Source organism: Elephas maximus, chromosome 23 (assembly GCF_024166365.1).
Source record: "Elephas maximus indicus isolate mEleMax1 chromosome 23, mEleMax1 primary haplotype, whole genome shotgun sequence".
Classification (NCBI taxonomy): Eukaryota; Metazoa; Chordata; class Mammalia; order Proboscidea; family Elephantidae; genus Elephas; species Elephas maximus.
This window is the reverse complement of record NC_064841.1, coordinates 28,862,466-28,886,775: the sequence shown is the minus strand read 5'-3', so window position 1 is coordinate 28,886,775 and position 24,310 is coordinate 28,862,466. Positions and strand designations below refer to the sequence as shown.

General features: G+C 37.9%; 1 protein-coding gene across 4 annotated transcripts in view; it reads right to left on the bottom strand.

The window, feature by feature from the left end:
• PLD1 (phospholipase D1) overlaps positions 1 to 24,310 on the bottom strand; it is a 227,897-nt gene that overhangs the window by 7,285 nt on the left and 196,302 nt on the right. For all 4 annotated transcript variants that reach the window (XM_049867117.1, XM_049867115.1, XM_049867116.1 and 1 more), the window contains 2 exons: positions 15,354 to 15,488; positions 6,130 to 6,283 (listed from right to left, as the gene is read on the bottom strand). In XM_049867117.1, the coding sequence (XP_049723074.1) occupies positions 6,130 to 6,283; positions 15,354 to 15,488 (289 nt within the window). The remainder of the gene's footprint in view (positions 1 to 6,129; positions 6,284 to 15,353; positions 15,489 to 24,310) is intronic.

Here is a 24,310-nt window from a genome sequence, read left to right as displayed (position 1 = left end):
AATATTTTATAACCTTTTTGTTTTTAACAGGTTTGTCTCCCACTTCTAGAATGTAAATTTAAGAGACCATGTCCTGGTTACTCTCATATCTCCAGAGTGCCTGACAAAAGAAATCACATACTAGATGTTGTTTGAGTTAATCACATATAAACAGGGGACTAGAAATAACAGAAAATATTCAAGCAAAGCAAGACAAGTTTGAGAGGTCATATTGGAAAATGATAATAACTCATTGTATTTATAGAAGGCTTTAGGGTTAAAAAGGACTTCCACTTTAATCCTGTGACGTAGATGGGACATATGATTTCCATTCTGTAGACAGGAAACTAAATTTTGGAGACACATTAGTAATTGAGCTAAAACTCAAACTGAGTCCAAAGCCTTTTTCACATACACCTGGTACATTCAAGGAATACCAAAAAGGCCTGTGCTACAGGGAGAAAAACAATGGGAAAATACACCTTATAAGAACTTTGGCTTTTACACTCAGTAAGATAGGGGTGCACCGTAGGCATTAGAGCAGAGGAATGACAGAATCTGGCCTCCATGTTAAAATGTGGCTGCTCGTGGAGAACAGGCTGTATGGGGCAAGGGTTGAAGTAGGAAGACCAGTGAGGAGGTATTGCAGCTGTCTAAGTGAGAGGTGATGGTGGCTTGGACCTGGGTGGTAGCAGTGGAGATGAAGGTACAGCCTATAGGTTTTAGCAATAGGTTGGATCTAACCCATTGCCGTTGCGTCGATTCTGACTCATGGCGATCCTATTAGGGCATGAGAAAAGTAAGGCATCAAGGATGACTCAAAAGTTTTTGGCTTGTACAACTAGAAAAATGTAGTTTCCATTAACTGCATAGGGGAATTCCATGGGTAGTCAACTTGTGGGGGAAAAACCAGGAATTCAGTTTTGAACGGGGTAAGGTATCTTTTGAATGTCCAAGTGGCAAAGTTGAGTAGGCAGTTGAATAAATGAATCCGGTGTTTGGGAGAGAAGACTTGCCTGGAGATATAAACTGAGAATTGCCCTCAGATGCATGGGGCCTTCACATATAAAGCCCATATGTTCGCTGAAGGAGTGAGTATAGGCAGAGAAGAGGACCAACAGTAGGTGAGAGAAGCAGGAATCATTAAAAAGATTGAGGAGGAAAAACTGTGAGGCTGGAGAAAACCAGAAGTTGTGATGTCCTGGAACACATGGAGAAGTATATCGAAGTGAACCGTATCAAATTTGAACTTGACAGATTGGGTAGAATGAGGAAGGAGAATTGACCATTTGCTTTAACAGTGTGGAAGTTGTTATACTGTTGCCCTCTTTCTATTTAAATAAACATAGATTTACATCATTATTTTTAATGGCTGCAGAGTTTTCCATAACGTGAAATTTAACAAATTATTTTATTATGTTTAAATAACCAATTATTTTATTATGGACTTGGGGTGGTTTCCAATTCTCATGATTAGGAATAGTGATATAATAAACATTTATTTACATACAATATTTTGTAAATTTTTATGATTATTTCATTAGAACAAATTTTAGAATTAAAATTCCTGGTTCAAAGAACGTGCCAAACTTATCTCCAAGAAAGGCTGTACCAATGCATATGTTCTCCTCAGTCATCTCCAGTATGATCAACTCCAGAAAAAGCTCAGCCAATTTTACAGGGAAAAATGGACATCTCATTTTAGTTTAAATCTGTACTTTTTTTTCATTATGTAAAAGCTGTTTAAAATAAATGGATCTGGCTCTACGACCACATTAGAATTGAGTCTTATAAACTCAAAATCTTATTTAAAACAATGCCTCCTGATTACATAGAAATAGCTTTCAAACAGAGAGAGATTCAGGGATGTTGCATGCAGGCAGAGAGGCTGGCTACTCGCTGAGATCCAGAGCAAAATTTCCCTATACCAGATGTGAAGGACAGTGTAAGTGACGGCAATAAGTCAAATGTAAAAATAACTTTGATTTGGGTCAGGTCTAACCCCCTGAAAATTGAGCAAAAAGAGTATTTCTGCGACTTTGGTTTTAAATTAGAACAAAAGGAGAGGCAACGTGTCCACCAAGTTATTAGTTAAGGGCTTGTTTATAGGAGAAGTTTTTAAAGAAAACAATATTTAGCAATAAATTATTTTCTCCCATTGGCATCTTAATTATAAGAAATTTACATTAAAATGCACGGCAAACACAAAACAAAGTGCTTTGGGTTTTCCTTTGAGAAAATATGATTTGGGAGAAAACGAGGTTGATTTTATATTGAAGTGCATAAAGCACTTTATTGTTTGTTACAGGAAGTAGGACAGTAAGGAAACCGCAGAAGATGGTTTCTGTCCTGTGCGTTCCTCGTGTCTATCACTTTAAACGATTCTGAGCTCTACCGTGTGGATAATGGTTTCTGTTGAGTGATGGCTACATCTGTAAAGTTGGAATAATTTTCCAGGACTTAATGAACTGTTCCGCACATAGTGGTGACATTCAGTGCAGTACCCTGATGGTTGATTCTGTCTCTATTTAGAATTAATTTCACATTGAAATGTGTCTCTCTATTTCTATGCAAAAATAGCCCAGATGGAAAATGGATTGAAGACGCTTTTTTTTTTTTAAGTGAGAAAATGGCTGTGTTCTAGGCCACACTATTTATCTTTGGGAACATTTCCTAATAAAGAGAGGCTAAAATTGACACAAGGTTTTTGCGGTGTTTTTTAATATATTATCTGTGTTTGCCATTAGGGCAAAGTGAAAATAATTGTTCAAGAACAACTACCTCTTTAAGACAGTTTGAAAATTGCCAGGAAAAATAAACCACCAAAGAATAAACTTAGCATGAAATCTATAGGACTAATAAAAAACGGAAAAAAACAAACAATCCTCTAATGATGTACTAAAGAACAAAAAACTTTAACGTTTTATTGAACAATAAAACAAAGTTGAATAAATGGAAGCCCATACCTTGTTCCACAGGATGACTCAATATTATAGGTGTCAATTTTTTTATACTAATCTATAAATCGACGGTAATCACAATAAAAAAAAAACTAATAAGGATTTGAGAGAATTTAAGTAATTCTAAAGCTCTTATAGAAAAATGAACATTTAAGAATAGCTAAGATTATTCTGCCAAAGAAGACTGATTTGAGGGAGCAGTATGGCAAGAAGTAGGGCTCCCAAATATTAACATGCATAGCTGCAAAAACTAAAACGCTATCACACTGGCATGCAAGTAAACAGACTTTCAATGGACCGTAATAGAGGGGCTAGAAGTTAGTCCTAATATACGTGGGAATTCAGTGTATTACAAAGGGGCGTAGCAAATTGGATAGGCAGAGGGTCTCATACATCATAGAGTCTGGATCAGTTGGTTATTTGGGAAAGAAAAAGTTAGAGCTCTTACCTCACTTCTTACATTAAAATAAATTGTAAATGTTAAAGGTAAAAAGTAAACTCAAGCAATCATTAGAAGAAAATGTACATATATATTTGATTTTGGGCTGGGGAAGCTATTACATGCATACAAAAAAGGAAGAAAAAAACAGAGAAAAAACTGATAGATCTGATTCATAAAAATTTCAAAGCTTCCCCCAAATACTCTAAATATGATTAAAGGTAATTGACTAACCATATTTGTAACAAATATGACAAAAGAATTAGTATCTTATATACTGAAAGTACTTATAAATCATTAAAAAAAAAGTATTCCAATGGAATAGGCGAAGGATATGAATATGCTAGGCAATTTAGAAAAGAACAATTATACATCGCTAACAAACCATTTTTAGAAAAATACCCTCAGTTATGCAAGCTAATTAGATGCCATCTGAAATCCAACAAATTAGCAAAGATTATTTAAATAATGGAATTTGATTATTAGTAAAGATGGGAGGAATAAACCCTCTAAAAACACGGCTAGTGACACAGCAAAATATTAGCGGGCAAAGGAAGACGCACATCTCCTTTAACTAGAAACTACAGAGTTAGGGTTTAGCCTAAGGAGGTGAACAAAATGCTACCTACTCATTTTTTTAATATCAGCGAAAAAAGCTGCCCAACAATGAGGTATAGACTAAATGAATTATGGTATATCCATATGATAGAATGCAATACAACTATTAAGAACACTTAATGACATTGGAAAATGTGTGTAACATTATTTAAATAATAAAGAACACTGGAGAACTGTAGATCCTAATTTAAAAAAATACATAGTATATTAATGTTAAGTATGTACAGAAAAAAAGTGGAATAATATATATTGAACGTTAAAATTGTTAGCACTGGGTGGTTGGATTACAGATGAATTTAATTTTCTTATTGCTTTTTGGAATTTGTCAAATTTTCTACAATACAAATATAATATTTTGTTTTATTGCTTTTTGGAATTGCTCAATTTTTCTACAATACAAATATAATATTTTGTAATCAGAACCCTGTAATTATTACACATTTAAAAAGTTATAAAGAATCCCAGCACTTTAAAGGGAGTATCTAAGTTCTCATGAAATGGAAAAAATAGGACACATATTTCCAGTTTACAAGCGAATTTGTTTTCCTTCTACATGCTGCAGTACGCAACCCAGTGCCGTCGAGTCCCCGACTCATGGCGACCCTATAAGACAGAGTAGAACTGCCGCATAGAGTTTCCAAGGAGCTCCTGGAGGATTTGAACTGCCAACCCTTTGGTTAGCAGCCGTAGCACTTAACCACTACGCCACTAGGGTTTCCCTATGGATTAATTAGCAGGATGCTAATTTTAAATTCTCCCCTGTTAAACAAAACAAATTAACATTAGAATTTAATTGACATATCAGTGTTTTGGAGATATTATTGGCAAAACAATGTGTACTAGAGGCAGTAAATACAGCAATAAGTTGTTAGAAGGTACAGACAGTAGATACCGAGGGCTGGCTTTGCAGAGCTCCTTGAGCAAGCTGAGGACAGAACGAACCGTCTGAATGGGAAGCTTATCTTGGTTCTTTAAAGTACTCCCCCTCCACCCCCCATATCTTGGTTCTCTAAAGTCCCCCGTGGGAACTGTTTGGTATGAAGAAGATGGACGCCTGCCTTTGCAGGGACTGAAGCGTCCATTACGTGTCTCTCCACAAGTGAGCCAGTTTCCAAATTTGGGCATTAACACAAGAAGCATGACAGCACTGCTATACATTTTTGTGCAGTGCCTTCCCTCAAATAGCTTAAAGCACCGCCTTAACTAACGCTATGTAAGAGACCGGCTGCCTCTCACTGTAGAGGCCACACTGAAATCACAACATGGCAAATATAGTTTTGGAATCATACAACTGTGGACTTACTGCAAGGCGAGAGAATGGCTAGGGTGTTCTTTAGATGGTGTGTCTGCAGTAAGAAGAGGGCGGAGATTGAGAGGAGGCGACATTATGTTGGTGACCAGGATCTACTGTAGGTGAGGTAAGAAGCCATGGAGGGTAGTAGGCAGAGGAGCGACATGCATGATCTGAGTTAGGTTCTAGAAGGATCAGTGCCATGGAGAATAGACTATGGGTCTTGTGGGTGCAGGGGTGGGCAGTTACAGCCCAGCCCTAGAAAGTTCTCAGTAAAGCTTTATTGAATGAAAGACTCATTTATGGTTACATGGCTCTTTGCCTCTAGCCCAATGTTCCTTATGCTTGACCACAGATTTGTTTAAAACTCCCGTCTTCTGCAGAAGATCAGGTGTATTCCATGTCTGGAGTCCCCTTAAACCTGAGGACCAGGTTCCCACGCATAAATTTTACACCAGTAGCTACCAGAATGCTCTTTTAATGATTTGTATCATATTGTCGTGTTACTACAGCTATTTTAATTTTAAAAAAGACTCACTTAAAAAAAAATTTAAATAGGCACTGGACAGTTTGTCCTGACCTGGTCCTAATCAATTAATGGATTTAAAATGCTTTTTTTTTTTTTTTAAATAACATTAAAAAAAAAAAAATGATTAAAAAATGTTTGTGAACCACATAATTTCATATATTACTGGTAGTATACATTCTATATTCTGGGAAATGCTGTTTTAGACAAAAAAAGAACCCGGAAATGAAATGTGTGCTAAGGGCAAGAGGTTGGGGCTGGGATCCACTGCCTATTATGTACTACTGTGTAAGAGAGACAGCTTTGTAGGACCGACCTAAAGCACTGCAGCCGAAGTCCTTGGGCAAACCGGCCAGCTTGGTACTCTTCTCCGTCCATTACAGAAGGAACCGTCTCCGTGTCCTGTACAATGACAGCCATTTCACTGTCACGCTTTCCCAGCATGCTTCGATCATTTATATTAGCAGAGCCTATAGGGAGAAACAGTGAAACTAAGCAACTTCCCACTGTTGCAGACACTGCTGGTTGCCCTCCCCACTCCATTCTTACTTGCTAACGAGAGCCTGATTTTGTTCAGGTTATCAAGACAAGATGGGTTTTAGGGAAAAGAAGTCCTCCTTAATCCAGGGATGAATCTTGATTAGTCTAAAACGGCCACAGTAATTTCACTCTTTTTGCCAGTAACTGGCTTAGAAATAGGCATTTGACCTAAGTCTAGCCGGTGAGGCTTGAAAATCTATTGGGGGCTTCTGAGAAAGTTTTTCTCCTTCTTTTAAAGGGACACAAGATGGAATGCTGTTTCTTCCAGCCTATGGATATTTTGGCTTCAGGGGGTGGGTCAGCACAGAATTCCCAGGGTTGCTGCAGCCATTTTACAACCACTAGGGTACAAAAGGGAAACCCTGGTGGCATAGTGGTTAAGTGCTAGGGCTGCTAACCAAAGGTTGGCAGTTCAAATCCACCAGGCGCTCCCTGGAAACTCTGGGGCAGTTCTACTCTGTCCTATAGGGTTGCTATGAGTCGGAATCGACTCGACAGCACTGGGTTTGGTTTGGTTTGGTTTGGTTTTAGGGTACAAACAAATGGATGGTACAAGGATGGCAGAGAGGAAAGGAGAAAGACTCTGGGTCTTTAAGTCACCGAACTAACAAACCCTGGGATTTCCCTACCATCTGCTATGTGAGATAATACATTTTCCTTATTGTTTGTACCTTGTAGTTCAAAGGAGTCTAACTGATATATACATCAAACCCATACCAAACCAAACTAAACCTGTTGCCATCGAATGATTCCAACTCAGAGTGACCCTACAGAGAACTGCCCCATAAGGTTTCCAAGGAGTGGCTGGTGGATTTGAACTGCCAATCTTTTGGTTTGCAGCTGAGCTCTTAACCACTGTGCCACCAGGGCTCCAATATATGCACCAAGCACTTTAAAAAAAAGTTTACTAGCTCAAAACAGAAGATGGCTTTGCTTTTAGACTAAAGAATTAGATTCTCTGTAGACTTTAACCCATAGTCACGTACTTATGAATGTCAAAACTGAAGAGAACCTTCACAATAGTGTCTAATCTTAAGTATGGCTTTGGGTTTTCCATTCTCTTGCCTCACTTGTGTGGCATGCCAACAGCTTCTGTATCAACTTCCCTTCATTCTATTTTTAAATTCAGTGAGCTGAGAATGTTGACTTTGATACGTGAAGGGCACATATTTTAATTAGTTCAGCCTGTGTTTTCTGCAGCCCTCTGTTGTGTATTCAGAAATCGCCATGATGTTTCTGCATTAATCACTGCAGATTTGCTCTTCTGAATCCTTGAGGTGTCCTATGAACCACAGAAAGGGCCCAAGTGACTCTCAGTGCTTCTCGTGCCCTAGTTCAACCTTCCACCGTTTCTGAAGACGTGGAGCAGAAGGGTCAGGTTGAACATGCCCTCTGTGACAGTGACAGCCAGAGGTGAAAGGCAGTAGCAACCCTGCCATGAGCCCAAATGGCGGGGTTTTGTGCCTTGGGAAAAGCAGCCCCTTCCAGAAGAGAATACAGTCAGTCCCTGGGTTACAAACATCCAACTTAAGGACAACTCGCACTTGCCACTTAATGTTATGTAAATTTGCCCTCACTTTGAAACTGTTCAATCCTTACAACAAATTCTCCATCACACTCACCTTCGCTTTCTGCATACGCAGATTTTAAATCATTGAAAAGACTTCGAGTCTTTTCTTGCACTAAAGTAAAGCTAAATGAGAACTGTTCGCACCTGTTCCTACCTACCTACAAATTTGACTTAAAGACACACTTAGGAATGGATCTTGTTCGTTACTTGGGGACTGCCTGTACTGTCATTTGTCACAACATTGTCATAGTTAATATATAAATCAATGATGACTACGGAGGTAAATGGTGCCTGTGCTGGCCCTGGGTGACAGAACTGAGCACATAGCAGACATTTGGGAGTGCTATTGGTGTGCTGTAAAAACCTTTAAAACACTTTGTTTCATTAGCAACAAATCACCCTTAATACATAAACTTATATTTTGATTACAGAATATAAATTTGCAGACATATCTTTGGGTTTGAGAGTTGGTCGAGCATTACTGAGCATCATTGGACTTTCTCAGCTTTAATTTCATCTTTTGTACATTGAGATAATAATGTGACCTTATAGGATTATTGTGGGAATTAAGTAAGATTGTGTGAAAGCATTTACTGACCCCACAAACTGCTCCACAAATAAAAATTATTGGCATTCTTATCAGACACTTGTTAATGCCATAGTATCTCCACCAGAGACTCTGGCAATAGGAGACATGTAGCATTTGTATCTAAGAAGCCTCCTCTGTGAGTTACTCACCCCCTCCCAGATGTGTGCGCTGTAAGGAAGCAGGGAACACAATTCCCATAGTACTGCTATTGGGCTTCATGAGCTGCCCGGGCCTGGGTGCAGCCTACTCTCAGGCTGCCTGGGCTGGGGAGATGATGCTGCTGTGTTCACTGTCGGGGTAACCAGGATGTGAGCCAGACGGAAAAGCCTCCTCACAACACACACGCTCTTACACGGGCCCCCAGCCTCCCTCCACCACAGTGGGCCCCCACACTCCAAAAGGGAGAAATACATTCCTGGCAGCCTGAGCTGGAATTCTTAGTGAGAGAATGTGTGGTTCTTTTGCCTCAGGGGCCATCAAGAGTTACAGAGGGCATTAACCCTCAACCACATGCGTAAGTGAGTTGGCTACTACTTAATAGGAATGTGAAGAAAATGATGAGAAAATTTTAGATGAATTTAATAAGTGAGATACTGAAAATGAGATATTGATGATTGTACATGCCACCTCTATTCTTATTGCTAAGACTTCCTCTATTCAGGAAAACAAGTTCAGAGCAGCAGACATAGTATTACTTCATTTCGTGTAACATATGAAGAGGAGGAGAGAGCAAAGGACACACATCGAACTGTTACTAGTGGTGAGTTCCTTCCGGGGTAGAGAGTGAGGCCAATAAGGGGAGTTTTACTTTTTACTCTAGGTACTTCCTTACAGTTCGAACTGTTTACAACAAATACATATTGCATTTATGTATTACTTTTTATGGTAACTGAAATTCCTTATTTTTATTAGGACTTTCCCTTGATAATTTAAAAAATGAATATTTTTAGTAAGTGATCTTTTCTAATTTTGTAATTAGGGAACTTTAAAAATAATGTGAAATAAAGCAAAATGCAAAACAGTACGTGAAAACACGTCTGTACGACTTAAGCAGCAATAAACTGAACAATGAATGTCCCTGTACTTATCACCCAGGCTGCGCAGCAGAACATTACCCACCCAGAAGCCCTCTGTGCCCTCCCATCCACTTCCCCTCCCCAAGAAGGACCCTTTGTATTGAATTTTGTATTCCCCATGCTCTGCATGCTTTCGTAAACAAAAGACAGTTTACTTTTGATCGTTTTTTAAAATTTATATAAGTGAAATCCTATAATAGCTAACCCTTTGAGATTTGCTTCTTTCGTTCAATATTATGTCTTTGGAATTTTTCTGCTTTGATGTGAGTAATCACAATTCATTTATTTTCCTTGGAGGGACACACCAGAATTTATTTATTCATTATACTGTCGATGGATGTGTGGGTTGCTTCCAGAGTTCTGCTGTGAGGCACAATTCTGTTCTACATAGTTGTGTACTTGTTTCCTGGTGTACACATACGAGAGTTTTATCTAGGCTCTCTCTATAGGACAGGATTGCTGGGTTGCAGGGTGTGGGACTTTATTAAGTAATGCTATACCGCTTTCCAAAGTGGTTATACCAACTTGTACTCACACTAGCAATAGATATTGTTATTGTTGTGTGCTGTCAAGTTAATTCTGACTCCTAGCAACCCTATATGACACTGTAGAACTGTCCCGTAGAATTTCCTAGGCTATAATTTTTACAGGAGCAGATCGCCAGGTCTTTTCCCCCATAGACCAGCTGGTGGGTTCAAACCACAGACTTCTGGTTAGCAGCTGAATGCTTAACCACTGGGCTACAAGGGCTCTTTGCAATAGATAGGACTGCCCAACTTTAAAATTTTTTCCAGTCTGGTATTTCTAAAAACTGTTATTTGTCTCATTATTATAATAATGAGACTGAATATCTTTTCATACGTTTATGGTCCATGGGTGTGTCCTCTGGTGAAATTCCTATACGAGTGCTTTGCCCATTTTCCTTTGGATGTTTATCTTTTCTTATTGATTTATAGGGGTACTTTACGAGTTTTGGATAGGAAGTGTTGCAAATACCTTCTTTCAGTTTATGACTTATCTTTTTATTCTCTTTATGATGTCGTTTCATGAATAAGGAGCTCTGGCAGCTGTGTGGTTAAAGCAGTCGACTACTAACCAAAAGGTCAGCAGTTCAAAACCACCAATGGCTCCGTGGGAGAAAGATGTGGCAATCTGCTTCCATAAAGATTTACAGTCTTGGAAACCCTATAGGGTCTCTATGAATCAGAATCGACTTGATGGCAGTGGGGTTGAGTTTTAATGAATAAAGTCCTGAATCTTAATGCAGTTAGATTTATCAATCTTTTCCTTTGAGTTTGTGTGTCTTGTTTAAGAAATTGTTAGTTCTTCTGTGACAGAAAGAATAATGAACCTCAAAGATGACCACATTCTAATTCCTGAAACATGTGAATATGTTAGGTTACATGGTAAGGGGATTTAAGGTTGCAGATAGAATTAAGGTTGTTAATCAGTTGACCTTAAAACAGGGAGAGTATCCTGGATTAGGCAGGTGGACCCAATGCCATCACAAAACCCTCTGCCCTCAAGTCAATTCCGTCTCATAGCGACCCTGTAATGTCATCGCAAAGTCCCTTAAAAGTGAAAGGGAGTCAGAGAGGGATGTGATTACAGAAAAATGGGTTGAGGCTTTGGGAAAGCTTTAGAGAGATATGATGTTGCTGGCTCTGAAGATGCCCAGGGAATGTGGACAGTCTCTAGATGCTAGAAAATGTAAGAAAATGCATTTTCCAATACCAGTTGCTGTCTGGATTCTCACCCATAGTGACCCCATAGGACAGAGTAGAACTGCCCCTTAGGGTTTCCTAGGCTGTAATCTTTAAGGAAGTAGACTGCCATATCTTTCTCCCATGGAGCAGCTGGTGGGTTCAATTGCCAGCCTTTTTGTTAGCAGCTAAGTACTTGACCACTGTACCACCAGGGCTCCATGGATTCTCCCATAGAGCCACCAAAAAGAAATGCAGTCCTGCCAACACCTTGATTTTAGTCCAGGGAAGCCCATGTTGGACTTTTAGCCTACAGAAAATAAACATTTTTTAAGCCACTAGGTTTGTAGTGATTTGTTACAGCAGCCATGGGAAACTAATACACTCTCCCTTCCCTGTTTAGCTTGTTTTAAAGGAGAATGGACTCAACCAATGAGCCCAAAGGGGCTACACTGTAGTTTCTACCTACTAGTATCTCTTGTACCTCCAGACCAGAGTTTCTCAATCCTGCTTGCACATTAGATTCAGTTTGGAAGCTTTCTAAAAATTCTGATGTCAAAACAAAAATAAAGCCTAATGCCCAGGCCCCAAACCAAACCAATTCAATCGCAATTTCTGGAAGTAGGAACCAGACATTAGGATTTCCCTCCATAACTCTCTATTCACCAATTAACCCATCTTATTTTTTGATCCATTTTAAAATAAATTGCATGAGCAAACTTCCCCATAAGTGGTGTGTGTGTGTATATATATATAAAAATATACACATACATATATATAAAGCTCTCCCAGGCAATTCTATTACAGTAAGGATTGAGAGCTACTGGACGAAATCTTTTTAGAATGAGTGTAATTCATTCATCCTTCAACTACCCCGTAAGCGGAAGTTGATTCCCACCCTCACCCACCACTCTCAAGTTTGCTATTTCACATACGGATATTCAGTAACTGGACCTATCTCCCCATCTCCCCACAACCTTATTGATTGCCTCTGGACATTCTTGCTCCAGGTCCTCAGTATCCATCCAGATGTTTCTTGCAGTGAGGTGGAAGGAATACCTGCCTCTCCCTTTGAGGGCAACTGTATTCTTTTATTCATTTTTACATCTCCCTATTGTGCTTTGTAAACACTGGTGGCATAGTGGTTATGAGCTATGGCTGCTAACCAAAAGATCAGCAGTTCGAATCCACCAGGTGCTCCTTGGAAACTCTATGGGATAGTTCTACTCTGTTCTATAGGGTCACTATGAGTTGGAATCCACTTGATGGCAATGGTTTTTTTTTTCTTTGGATTGTGCTTTGTAGCATATTAGTTAACATTAAAAAAAACTGTTTCACTTAGCCAGCAGGGTAGACTTAAATTCTACGTAAAGGGATTGTTGTTGTTAGGTACCATCAAGTTGATTTTGACTCATAGTGACCCCATGCGACAGAGCAGAACTTCCCAATAGGGTTTTCTAGGCTGTAGTCTTTTTTTTTTTTTTAATCTTTATGGAAAGGAGCCCTGGTGATGAAGCAGTTAAGTGCTTGGCTGGTAATGAAAGGTACCAGCCAGGAGAAAGATGTAGCGATCTGCTTCCGTAAAGACTACAGCCTTCGAGACCCTTGGGTGCAGTTTTACTCTGCCCTATAGGATCTCTATGAGTTGGATCTCTATGAGTTGGAGCTGACTTGACTCAACAGTAAAGGGTTAATCTTTACAGGAGCAGATTACCAGGCCTTTCTCCCACGGTGCCCCTGGTGGGTTCGAATCACCAACCTTTTGTTTTGCAGCTGAGCGCTTAACCGTTGTGCCATCAGAGCTCTTTACTTAAAGGATAAAAAAAAAAAGGATAGCCTTGTTTTATTCAATAAAGACAAATAAATGTTAGTTTGGTTGAGTGCCAATATTAAGATGGATTAGAAAAAACTGGATTGGGTCACAGATTTCAAGACTAGCAGGGCCACCCAGGGCAACAGATAATTAAAGCTATAGACAAAAGAGATCTTCAATATGAGAAAACAAATATTTCCTTGTGAGGAAGAAAATGAAGATAAACAATACCTCATTTTCCTTATGTCAATTATTCAATTATTCTGGCATAGGTCTGTCATGTCAGAAAAACTAGTCACATTTACTTTAACCTCCTTTAAACCAAGCCTTTAAATACAAATACTTGCTTAACACCTGTAAAATATTCTCAAGCTAACTTCTCAAACTCTCAAACTTTTTTTGTGTTATAAACTCAAGCAGAGCTGATGTATTGGAGCAGCAAAAACAAACCCACTTACTCAGAGAGTTTCTAATGAGATGAGAAGAACCAAAGCACATTTGGATTTTTCTGTGGGGGAAATCTGCTCTTTAAACAACACTGCCCTTGAGGAAGGAGAAATGCAGCCTGTAAGGACTGACAAATTTGACCTCTTGACACTCCCAAGGCTACATCTTCAGTTTTATGACAGAAGATAAGAATTGTGTACAAAATTGATCAATCATTGCTGGCTCAAATAAAGCGTAGCCTACGGGGGTTCACAGAACTTTCTGGAAAACAATTCAATTAAAAAACTCAACAAATGTATTTGACTGTTAGCTCCGTTACAGAAAGCTACTTTGCATTTATACTTTGTGTTAAGTAATGCAGGCTGAAAGCTAAAATGAGCTTTAAAAGGGAAATATTTACATCTGTCAATTTTTACTTCAGGAGTTCTGAAATCTTGATGAAGAGATCAACTGAATTTTACTTGGCTTTGTTTTTGTGTTTCAGCAAGCATCAATATATTTCCATTCCTGTTGTCAAGGGCGAAATTAATAGAAAAATATTCTGTGGTTTGGCTTCTGAAGAGCAAGGCAGAGTAACTTGAGGGAAATAAGAGTAATATAGAGTAAGAGATTGAAGACACCAGATATTTTTCTTAATTGTCCTGTGCAAGTACTAAAAGAACGTATCTCCCCACAGAGTTCTACACATTTTTGGCACAAGTTTCAGAACTGCTTCTTTCTTTTCAAATCATGTTGCAGATAAGACAGTATCATTACTCTTAGATACACATTATTATTTTTTTCCCCAGTGGAGAATAGAGATGGAAAAGGCATATTTACTGCCAAAAACTTTCAAAACACTGCAGGATATTCAGTTTCTTAAAAAATAGGAAAGTCCCTTATTATAACTGAGAAACTGCATTTTATTTAAAACAGATGAGCAGAATTCCCAGTTCACATTTTGTCTCTAAGCGCCTTCTCCCTCTACCAACCCATTCATTTATTTGGGTAGTTGTTATTACTGTTTACCATCCTGGCCTTTTGGTATTAGCCTAACATGGTACTGGAAGGTGAAACAATTCAATGATGAGCAACTGAAGCTTTCTATATATGTACGAAAGAAGGTGGCTAAACTTCAACACCCTTCTTGTCAAGTTGATCTTATCTGGGTAGAATGGGCAAATAACTCTCAAATCTGTCAGTGGGGATAGGACCTTGGAGAAATGTACTGCGTATTCCTGACAAGAAAAGACTGCGGACTTTAGGATTACACATCATTAATACACAGTTCCTACCAGACTCATACACACAACAACAATGCTGGGCTGCTGTACACTCTGATTATAACACACAAAACATAGATGCTAGGAACGAAATTGGTAAGCCTAGAGGCAGCAATGTGTTAATATCCTTCTGATATTATCTTGTGTAATTTTAGATCTGTGGTAATGGTTACCACAGATATTCACCAGAATACCACCAGGTATTCATTTATGATGCACTTTTTGCCCTTCTAATCCCCAAAATCTAGGTACTTGGATTCAGAATAAAAATAAGGGAACAATAAAGAACACAGGCAGACACTGGACTGCTAGGGTAAAGCTGCCTCCAGCCATTGTCATGTGCACAAAGGCCATTTAATTGCTCTGTGCCTCAGTTTCTTCGCAAATTAAAATGGGAATTGGAAAGGATGTAAGAGAAAAGAATTGCTTCAGAAATGTTTCAAATACTGTGTTACTGCCCCTTTCAACTGCAAAGGAAGCTTGACAAGGACAATAAGAAAGACTTTTTACGTGGCACAAAATTTTAGGCCATCTACTTACCAATAATAACCGTGTTGTCATCAGCAATCAGCAGCTTGCTGTGGACATAGATAAGCTCAGTGACTAGGCTTCCTTCAAGCTGTGCATGTGTTCTAAGGCCACAGAATGAGATGTAATTTATCCACTGATCGCCAACTGTAAATTTAAATGAAAAAAAAAAAAGGTTGCTTAAATTAATATGACCAAGCTCAATCAGGGCATATTAAGTTTTATTGTTCTGTAAAATAAATATGCTACTTAAATATGTTCTTAAGAATAGATTATAATATGTATAGTTTTTTTTTTATTTCAGAATTTTCCTTGGATCTATTTTTGCTGTCTGAAGAGTTTTATATTGTTAATCTGGACGAATACGCTTTTTTTTTTCCTAATCATTAAATCATTAAAGTCTTAATTCATTAAATAAATTCAAATGTGAACATTTTATTTTAGTGATTTGGCAGGTAATTACCGACGAGTGATGATTACAGCTAAGCCACAGTAGATAATTCAAGACTTCAGTGTAACACTTACATCTATCTTAGTTGACACCTGCTGCCATTTAAATTCAGTGCAAGATGTGCGTCAAGACCACCTGACGCAGACATATCCAGCCCAAAACAGCAGTTAAAACGTACAGGCTTCGAGTAAATAAAAACCTTCTAGGTCATTAAAATAAGGAAATGAAAGAATCCTCACCACGTTTGACTTTGGTGAGAAGTGGTACTAGGTTTGTACTTTGAAACGTTGCCCTCTCATCAGGTGACAGGTAGAGACAATTTCCGTACCAAGCAACCAATAATCATTACCCTGGCATCAGAGTAAGTCACAGGATTTTATGGTCCCTCTCCCACAAAATGGTTGCCTGATACTAAGAATAAATGGAGTGGAAATAAACCATTTCACATTCTAATAGAAAGAGAATATAAATCTTTTTCTCCCTTTTAGAGAACATGAAGCATATAAATAGTTCCATTAATGGAAGTTTCCATTTATTACTAAGGTTTTCTGTTACTGTTGATGTTATCCAGTGTTTCTATTAAGCTTGCAGGTCTGGGAAAGAAATTCTTTGATAGGTTATGTACAGAGATCCCTCCACTAACAGATTACCTTCCCTGTATGTCTGAGAGAGCTTGTAACTGTGTTTGCCACAAGTTCAAGTGTAGGTGTAAGGGATGCATGTCTGCAAAGTTTCATGTAAATAGGAGTTTTGCAAATCAATTTCTTTCCACATCTGTTAACATTATATTGTAAAGATTCTTCATCGAAGGCAACACCTCCTTTTTAAAGTCTTCTCTGATCCAGGAGACAGGAGCATTTCCTCTTTTAAGCCCCGATGCCTACCCAATTCCTAGAAAATATTTCTAATATAATGCCTAATGTATTCTTTTATACATGTTTTTCTAAGGCTCCATTTCTCTACTATTGGACAGGAATTGGGTCTTATGTATTTTGTATCCTCAGCCCTTGCACAGTGTTAAACACGAATAAATGAGTGAGTGAATGAATATTCAGTTGGCTGCTAATGTTTTACCTTTTGGTTTCTCTGTATCATCTACTTTCCTGCAGCTGACCATGATCTAGAATCTAAAATTTTAAGACACAAAACAGCTTTTTATTGGAATCAGTGAGCAAACCCTTTGGTGAAGTAAATACTTTTTTTTTGCAGTAATTTTCCATTTTTAGAAGCTTCACATTGGACAATATAGTAGAACAGTGGTTTTCAGTGTGCATAAAGACCACCTGTGGGGACTTGTTAAAAGCAAATTCCTGCAGCCCTCCCCAGATATTCTGCTTCAACAGAAATCTGTAGATTAATAAGCACCCTAGATGATACCATTCTTTGAACCACGCTTCCATACCCAAACCCCTTGCCATTGAGTCGATTCCGACTCATAGCGACCCTATAGGACAGAGTAAAACTTCCCCGTAGAGTTTCCAAGGAGCACCTGGTGGATTCGTACTGCTGACCTTTTGGTTAGCAGTCGTAGCTCTTAAACACCATGCCGCCAGGGTTATCCACACTTCCACAGAGCCTTGGTATTCATACAATTAAGAGTAGAGTTAACAATAAGAAAATAATACTCCATAACCAAGCGAGACATGTCCTGGGGTGCAATTCTGCTCAATTGTTCAATATGAGAACTCTGTTATTATATCATATCGACCGATCTAGAAAGAAAAATCATATGACTATATCAACAGATGCTGAAAAGCTTTGGACACAATTCAGTACCTATTCCTAATGAAAACAATGAAGAAAGTAGAAAACGAAGGATACTTTCTTAATGTGCTTAAAAATATATAATACATCTACTGTTAATACATGTACTGTTGTTGTTAGTTGCCAACAAGCTGATTCCTCATGGCAATACAATGTGTGCGGAGTTCAGCTGCTCCATATGGTTTTCAAGGCTGTGACCTTTCAGAGGCAGAATGCCAGGCCTTACTTCCAAGGCACTTCTGGGTGGGTTTGAACCGCCAACCTTTTGGTTAGTAATCCAGAGTTTAACTATTTGCACCACCCAAGAACTCCTCTTACATGTATTACATACATATAATATATATGTATATGTGTATAGTTTCATACTATTTAATATTGTCTTAGAAGTATCATCCAAGGCATTTAGACAAGAGAAATCATATAAGAAGTGGAAAATAAGTAAAATCACCTCCATTTGCAGATGATAAGTTCAGTAGGATATAAATTAACATATAGAAATCAACAGCTTTCATACATGTTAAGGATTGAGTTGTGTCCCCCAGAAATGTGTGTCAACTGCCTAGGCTATGATTCCCAGTATTGTGTGATCCTTCGCCATTTTGTCATCTGATATGATTTTCCTATGTGTTGTAAATCCTACCTCTATGATGTTAACAGATGTTAAGTTAATGAGGCAGGGTTAGAGGCAGTTATGTTAATGAGGCAGGACTCAATCTACAAGATTAAGTTGTGTCTTGAGTCTATCTCTTTTGAAATATAAAAAAGAGAAGTAAGCAGAGAGGCTGGGGGACCTTATGTCACAAAGAATGAAGAGCCAGGAGGGGAGCGTGTCCTTTGGACCCTGGGTCCCTCTGCTGAGAAGCTCCTAGACCAGGGGAAGATGGATAACAAGGCCCTTCTCCCTGAACCAACAGACAGAGAAAGCCTTCCCCTGGAGCTGGCACCCTGAATTTGGACTTCTAGCCTCCTAGACTGTGAGAGAATAAATTTCTCTTTGTTAAAGCCACCCACTTGTGATCTTTCTGTTATAGCAGCACTAGGTATCTAATACACAAACAATAACCAGTTAGAGACTATAATCATAGACAAAACCCCATTTACAATGGCAACAAAAAAGACAAAATATTTAAGGAAAAACTTAACAATAACTTTGCAAAACTTGATGAGGAAATATTTAAAACACTATCAAAAGACACAAGAATAGACTTGAACAAATGGAAAGAGATGCCCTTGTTCATGGATAGGACAAGTGAACATTGGAAAGATAGATGTCCATTCTCCCCAGGTAAATTTATAAATATAATGTAATCTCAGTAAAAATATCAACACAATTTTTATGCAGCTAGACAAGCTGATATTATAGTTCACATGGAAAAATAAACATTCGAGAATAACTAGGAAAAAACTGGAAAAGCAGAGGTAAGAGGGGACATTAGCCCTATCAGCTATGAACATGCACTAAAAGCCTATATAATTAAAAGAGTGAGGCACTGGCACATGAATGGACAGGTAACCAGTGAACAGAATAGAAAGTCCAGAAATAGACCCAAGTAAATACAGAAATTTAGTATGTGATACAGGTGGCATTTCAAATGACTAGGACAAGGAAGGACTTTTAAATAGAAGGTGCTGGGATAATTGAATAGGCATTTGAAAATATAAAAATTATATTTATAGCTCATGCTGATCACAAAAATAAACTGTAAATGGATTAGAAGCACCTGAAATTATACAAGTGTTAGAAAAAAATAATAAAGCTGAATTCCTGCACAAACTGAGTATAGGAAAGGCTTTGTAATATCCAGAGGCATTGAAAGAAAAGATTGATCATTTTGGTTACATTAAAAACAAACACATTTGCATGACTCAAAACATGACAAGCAAAAACAAAAGGCAAATGACAAACTAGGAGAAAATATTTGCATTATGTATTATAAAAAGTAAGAGTCCTAATATAAAAGAACTCAATAATAGAAAGGAAAAGGTCAAAATATTGAGAAAAAAATAAGAAAAAGACATATATAGTCAATTCACAAAAACACTGCTGTTGCTAGGTGCTGTCGAGTCAGTTCAGACTCATAGTGACCCTACGTACAACAGAAAGAAACACTGCCTGTTCTTGAGCCATCCTCACAATCATTGCTATGTTTGAGCCCATTGTTGCAGACACTACGTCAATCCATCTCATTGAGGGTCTTCCTCTTTTTCACTGACCCTCTACTAAGCATGATGTCTTCCTCCAGGGACTGGTCCCTCCTGACAACACGTCCAAAATAACTGAGATGAAGTCTCGCCATCTTCACTTCTAAGGAGTATTCTGGCTATATTTCTTCCATTCTACTGACAGTCCATGGTATTTTTAATATTCTTCACCAAGACCATAATTCAAAGCCATTATTCTTCTTCAGTCTTCCATATCACTTGCATGATACCTGGCGATTGAAAATACCCTGGCTTGCGTCAGGCTTACATTAGTCCTCAAGGTGACGTCTTTGCTTTTTAACACTTTAAAGAGGTCTTTTGCAACAGATTTGCCCAATGCAATATGTCAAAGCTCTTCTCCAGTCGTATTTTGAGTGCTTTCCAACTGGAGCAGCTCTACTTCTGGCACTATATCAGACAACGTTCTGCTGCTGTTACTAAAGTTTCCACTGGCTAATTCTATCAGAAGTAGATTGTCAAGTCCTTCTTCCCAGTCTGTCTTAGTCTGGAAGCTCTGCTGAAACCTGTCCAACATGGGTGACCCTGCTGTCATTTGAAATACTGGTGGAATATTTCAAATGACAGCAGGGTCATTTGATGCCAGTATCACAGCAACACACAAGCCACCAAGGTACGATAAACAGACAGATGAGTGGTGGATTAAAACAGCACAATTGAAAAGACTATTCATCCTTATTCATAATCATAGAAATGCAAATTAAAACTATACTGAGAAACCATTTCTGACCTATGAGACTGGCAAAAAATAAAAAGTATGATAACACATTCTCTTGGAAAGACTTGTAGGAAATACACTCTCTCATATATTTTTTTTTCATATATTAGTGTTGAGACTGCAAATTGGTACATGCTTTCTACAGGGGAATTTGGCAATATGCAATAAAAGTACCTTTGTTTTCACTTTCTGACCTAGCAATCCTACTTGTAGAAATTTACCCTAAGTAAACAACTCCAACAAATATGAACTTATATGCACAGGGTTATTCACTAAATAATCTTGTAATAGAAAAATATTGAAAACAACCTAAACGCCCATACACAGGAAAATGAATGAAAAAAACTATGGTACATCCATGCATAAAAGATTAAGGAGAGAGAAAAAAAGAATAAACACCCCTATGAACTGATATAAAATGATTTCCAGGACATATTGTTAAATGAAAAAAAGCAAAGTGTACAAGTGAGTATGTGGTTGCTATTTTTGTGGAAGAGATAGGGAAAAACAAGAAAATATACATGTTATCTGCTCATTTGTGCAAAGAAACACAGCAAGGATAATATAGAAACTAATGGAATTGGTTAACAATACGGGATGGGTAGGCAGGGTAGGAACTGTGGGAAAGTATAAGGAAATGACACTTATTTAATCATGCCTTTTAATAGTTCTCTTAGAAGCATGTTAATATTCCAAAAAAAAGGGGGTGGGAAAATGGAATACAAACTGAAAGGAATGAACCTAACTATATTTAATTTATAACATAATAGAACTAACTTTTGAACACAGAATTTTGAGTGTATATCCTTAGGCTAAAGAGTAAAAACTATAAACAAATATTGAACTCTAGAGAACACGTTATTTTTTATAGTGGTATGGACTAGCAATTCTTTTTTTTTTTTTTTTTTTGATTGTGGTGAAAATATACATAATAAAATATATGCCAGCTCAACAATTTCTACATGTACAATTCAGTGACATTACATTTTTCCAGTTGTAAAACCAACCATTCCTGCTATCCTTTTCCAAGTCACATCAGCACCATTCACATAAACTCAATGCCCCCTAAGCAAAAGTTCCCCTTTGTCCCTTCCCTCCCAACCTTGGTGACCACTAATAATCTTTGGTTTCTATATACTTGCTTATTTCCTATAAGTGAGATTATATAATATTGGCCCTTCTGTGACTAACTTATTTCTCTGGGCTAGCAATTCAGGATTGAGGAAATAAGTGCATATATCATGGATAATGAGAATCATGTTTTTTATTCTGAGAGAAATGAGTTTTGAAAACAGAAAGAGAATTGTCATTGGAGATATCAGTATGGAGATGGCTGGACGGATGGGTGAATGCACAGATTGGTGTGTGCACACACCTAGGATCTAAAGCAATGATATCCCGGTAGCAATGAGCATACCTAGCACCCAGATTTTGGCTTCTAAATATCATTTAGAAAGAACTTAGGCTCCTTGATGATATGGCTGATTATACGGTTAGATGAAGCTGAAACATCTTGTGTAGTAAGAAAAAAAGGAGACTGATAGGGACATGTCAAAAGGATTTATGGGCCAGCCTGAAGAAGCCCTCACTGGCCCAATCCAGGCAATCTGAGCATCAAAATTATAACCAATTGAATAAAATAAGAATTCATGAGTCATACTGATATAAACAAATGTTGAAGAAGGAAGAACTCCCCTTATGGTAGAGTTTCGACCAACAAATTTAGAAAAAACTAGTAAATGTAGAAGGAGCTAAAATATAGAATAATGGAATTAGAAAATCAACATTTGGCAACTATCCAAAGTATCTTCCTAAGGGAAAAATAGCAACTTTATAGTAGAGAAAGCTGGCAGACACTACTTTCTTTAGGGGAGACAAATCAGTGTCATGTTCCTCCTGATACGCTGCACTAAGAACACAATGTCACTTGTGTGATGTCACTGTAGAAAATGCATAACCTGAATATAATCATGAGGAAAAACAGACAAACCCAAATTGAGGGAAATTCTACAAAATAACTCCCAAAATATCAAGATCATGAAAGCTCCCCCCCCCCCAAAAAAAAAATAATAATGAGGAACTATTCCAGATTAAAGGAAACTAAAAAGACATGACAACTAAATTCAAGACATGATTTTGGATTGAACCTTGAGCCTGAAAGAAAAAAAAAAAACCAAACAGTTTTTTTCCATTTTGCCATAAAGGACATTTTTAAGACAATGACAAAATTTCAATGAGATCTATAGACTTGATAATAGTATGATATCAATGTTAGTTTCATTTATTTTGATAATCAAACTATTCTTGATTGAGATATTGTCCTTGTCCTTTTCGTTTCTTTTGGAAGTACCCACTTAAGTATTTAGAGGTAAATCATGGCTGTAACTCATTCCCAAATGGTTCAGAAAAAAAACAAAATGAAAACAAATAGGGTAAAATGTTAATATTTTGGGAATTAGGCTGAAGGGTATGTGGCACCTCCTAGAAAGTCTTTTATAAATTATTTAAAAATGAAAGTTTTTTTTTTTTTGGCTTGTTTCTTAAGATTAGTGAGACTGATTCTTGGTTAGCAACCCGAAGGTTTAAGACATGAAATAATTTGTAACTTTCTAAGGTACAGATTTGTGTCATTCCATAGCAAGGCAATTGGCTGGAGAGTGAGCATGCCTCACAGCCCACAGCCCATACTACTTCCCACTCCTCCTTGCTTATGTAATAACTCTTTAAAAGTGATAAAAAATTTTATTTATAAAAACTGGTCTTACCTACAGACTGGGAAAGAATTTTCAGCTATGACATCTCCGACCAGCGCCTGATCTCTAAAATCTACATGATTCTGTCAAAATTCAACCACAAAAAGACAAACAACCCAATCAAGAAGTGGGCAAAGGATATGAACACACACTTCACTAAAGAAGATATTCAGGCAGCTAACAGATACATGAGAAAATGCTCTCGATCATTAGCCATTAGAGAAATGCAAATTAAAACTACGATGAGATTCCACCTCACTCCAACAAGGCTGGCATTAATCCAAAAAACACAAAATAATAAATGTTGGAGAGGCTGTGGAGAGATTGGAACTCTTATACACTGCTGGTGGGAATGTAAAATGGTATAACCACTTTGGAAATCTATCTGGCGTTATCTTAAACAGTTAGAAACAGAACTACTATACAACCCAGAAATCCCACTCCTCGGAATATACCCTAGAGAAACAAGAGCCTTCACACAAACAGATATATGCACACCCATGTTTATTGCAGCTCTGTTTACAATAGCAAAAAGCTGGAAGCAACTAAGGTGTCCATCAACGGATGAATGGGTAAATAAATTGTGGTATATTCACACAATGGAATACTACGCATCGATAAAGAACAGTGACGAATCTGTGAAACATTTCATAACATGGAGGAAACTGGAAGGCATTATGCTGAGCGAAATGAGTCAGAGGCAAAAGGACAAATATTGTATAAGACCATTATTATAAGATCTTGAGAAATAGTATAAACTGAGAAGAACACATACTTTTGTGGTTACGAGGCGGGGAGGGAGGGAGGGAAGGAGAGGGTTTTTTACTGATTAATTAGTAGATAAGAACTGCTTTAGGTGAAGGGAAGGACAACACTCAATACATGGAAGGTCAGCTCAATTGGACTGGACCAAAAGCAAAGAAGTTTCTGGGATAAAATGAATGCTTCAAAGGTCAGCGGAGCAAGGGCGGGGGTTTGGGAACCATGGTTTAAGGGGACTTCTAAGTCAACCGGCAAAATAATTCTATTATGAAAACATTCTGCATCCCACTTTGAAATGTGG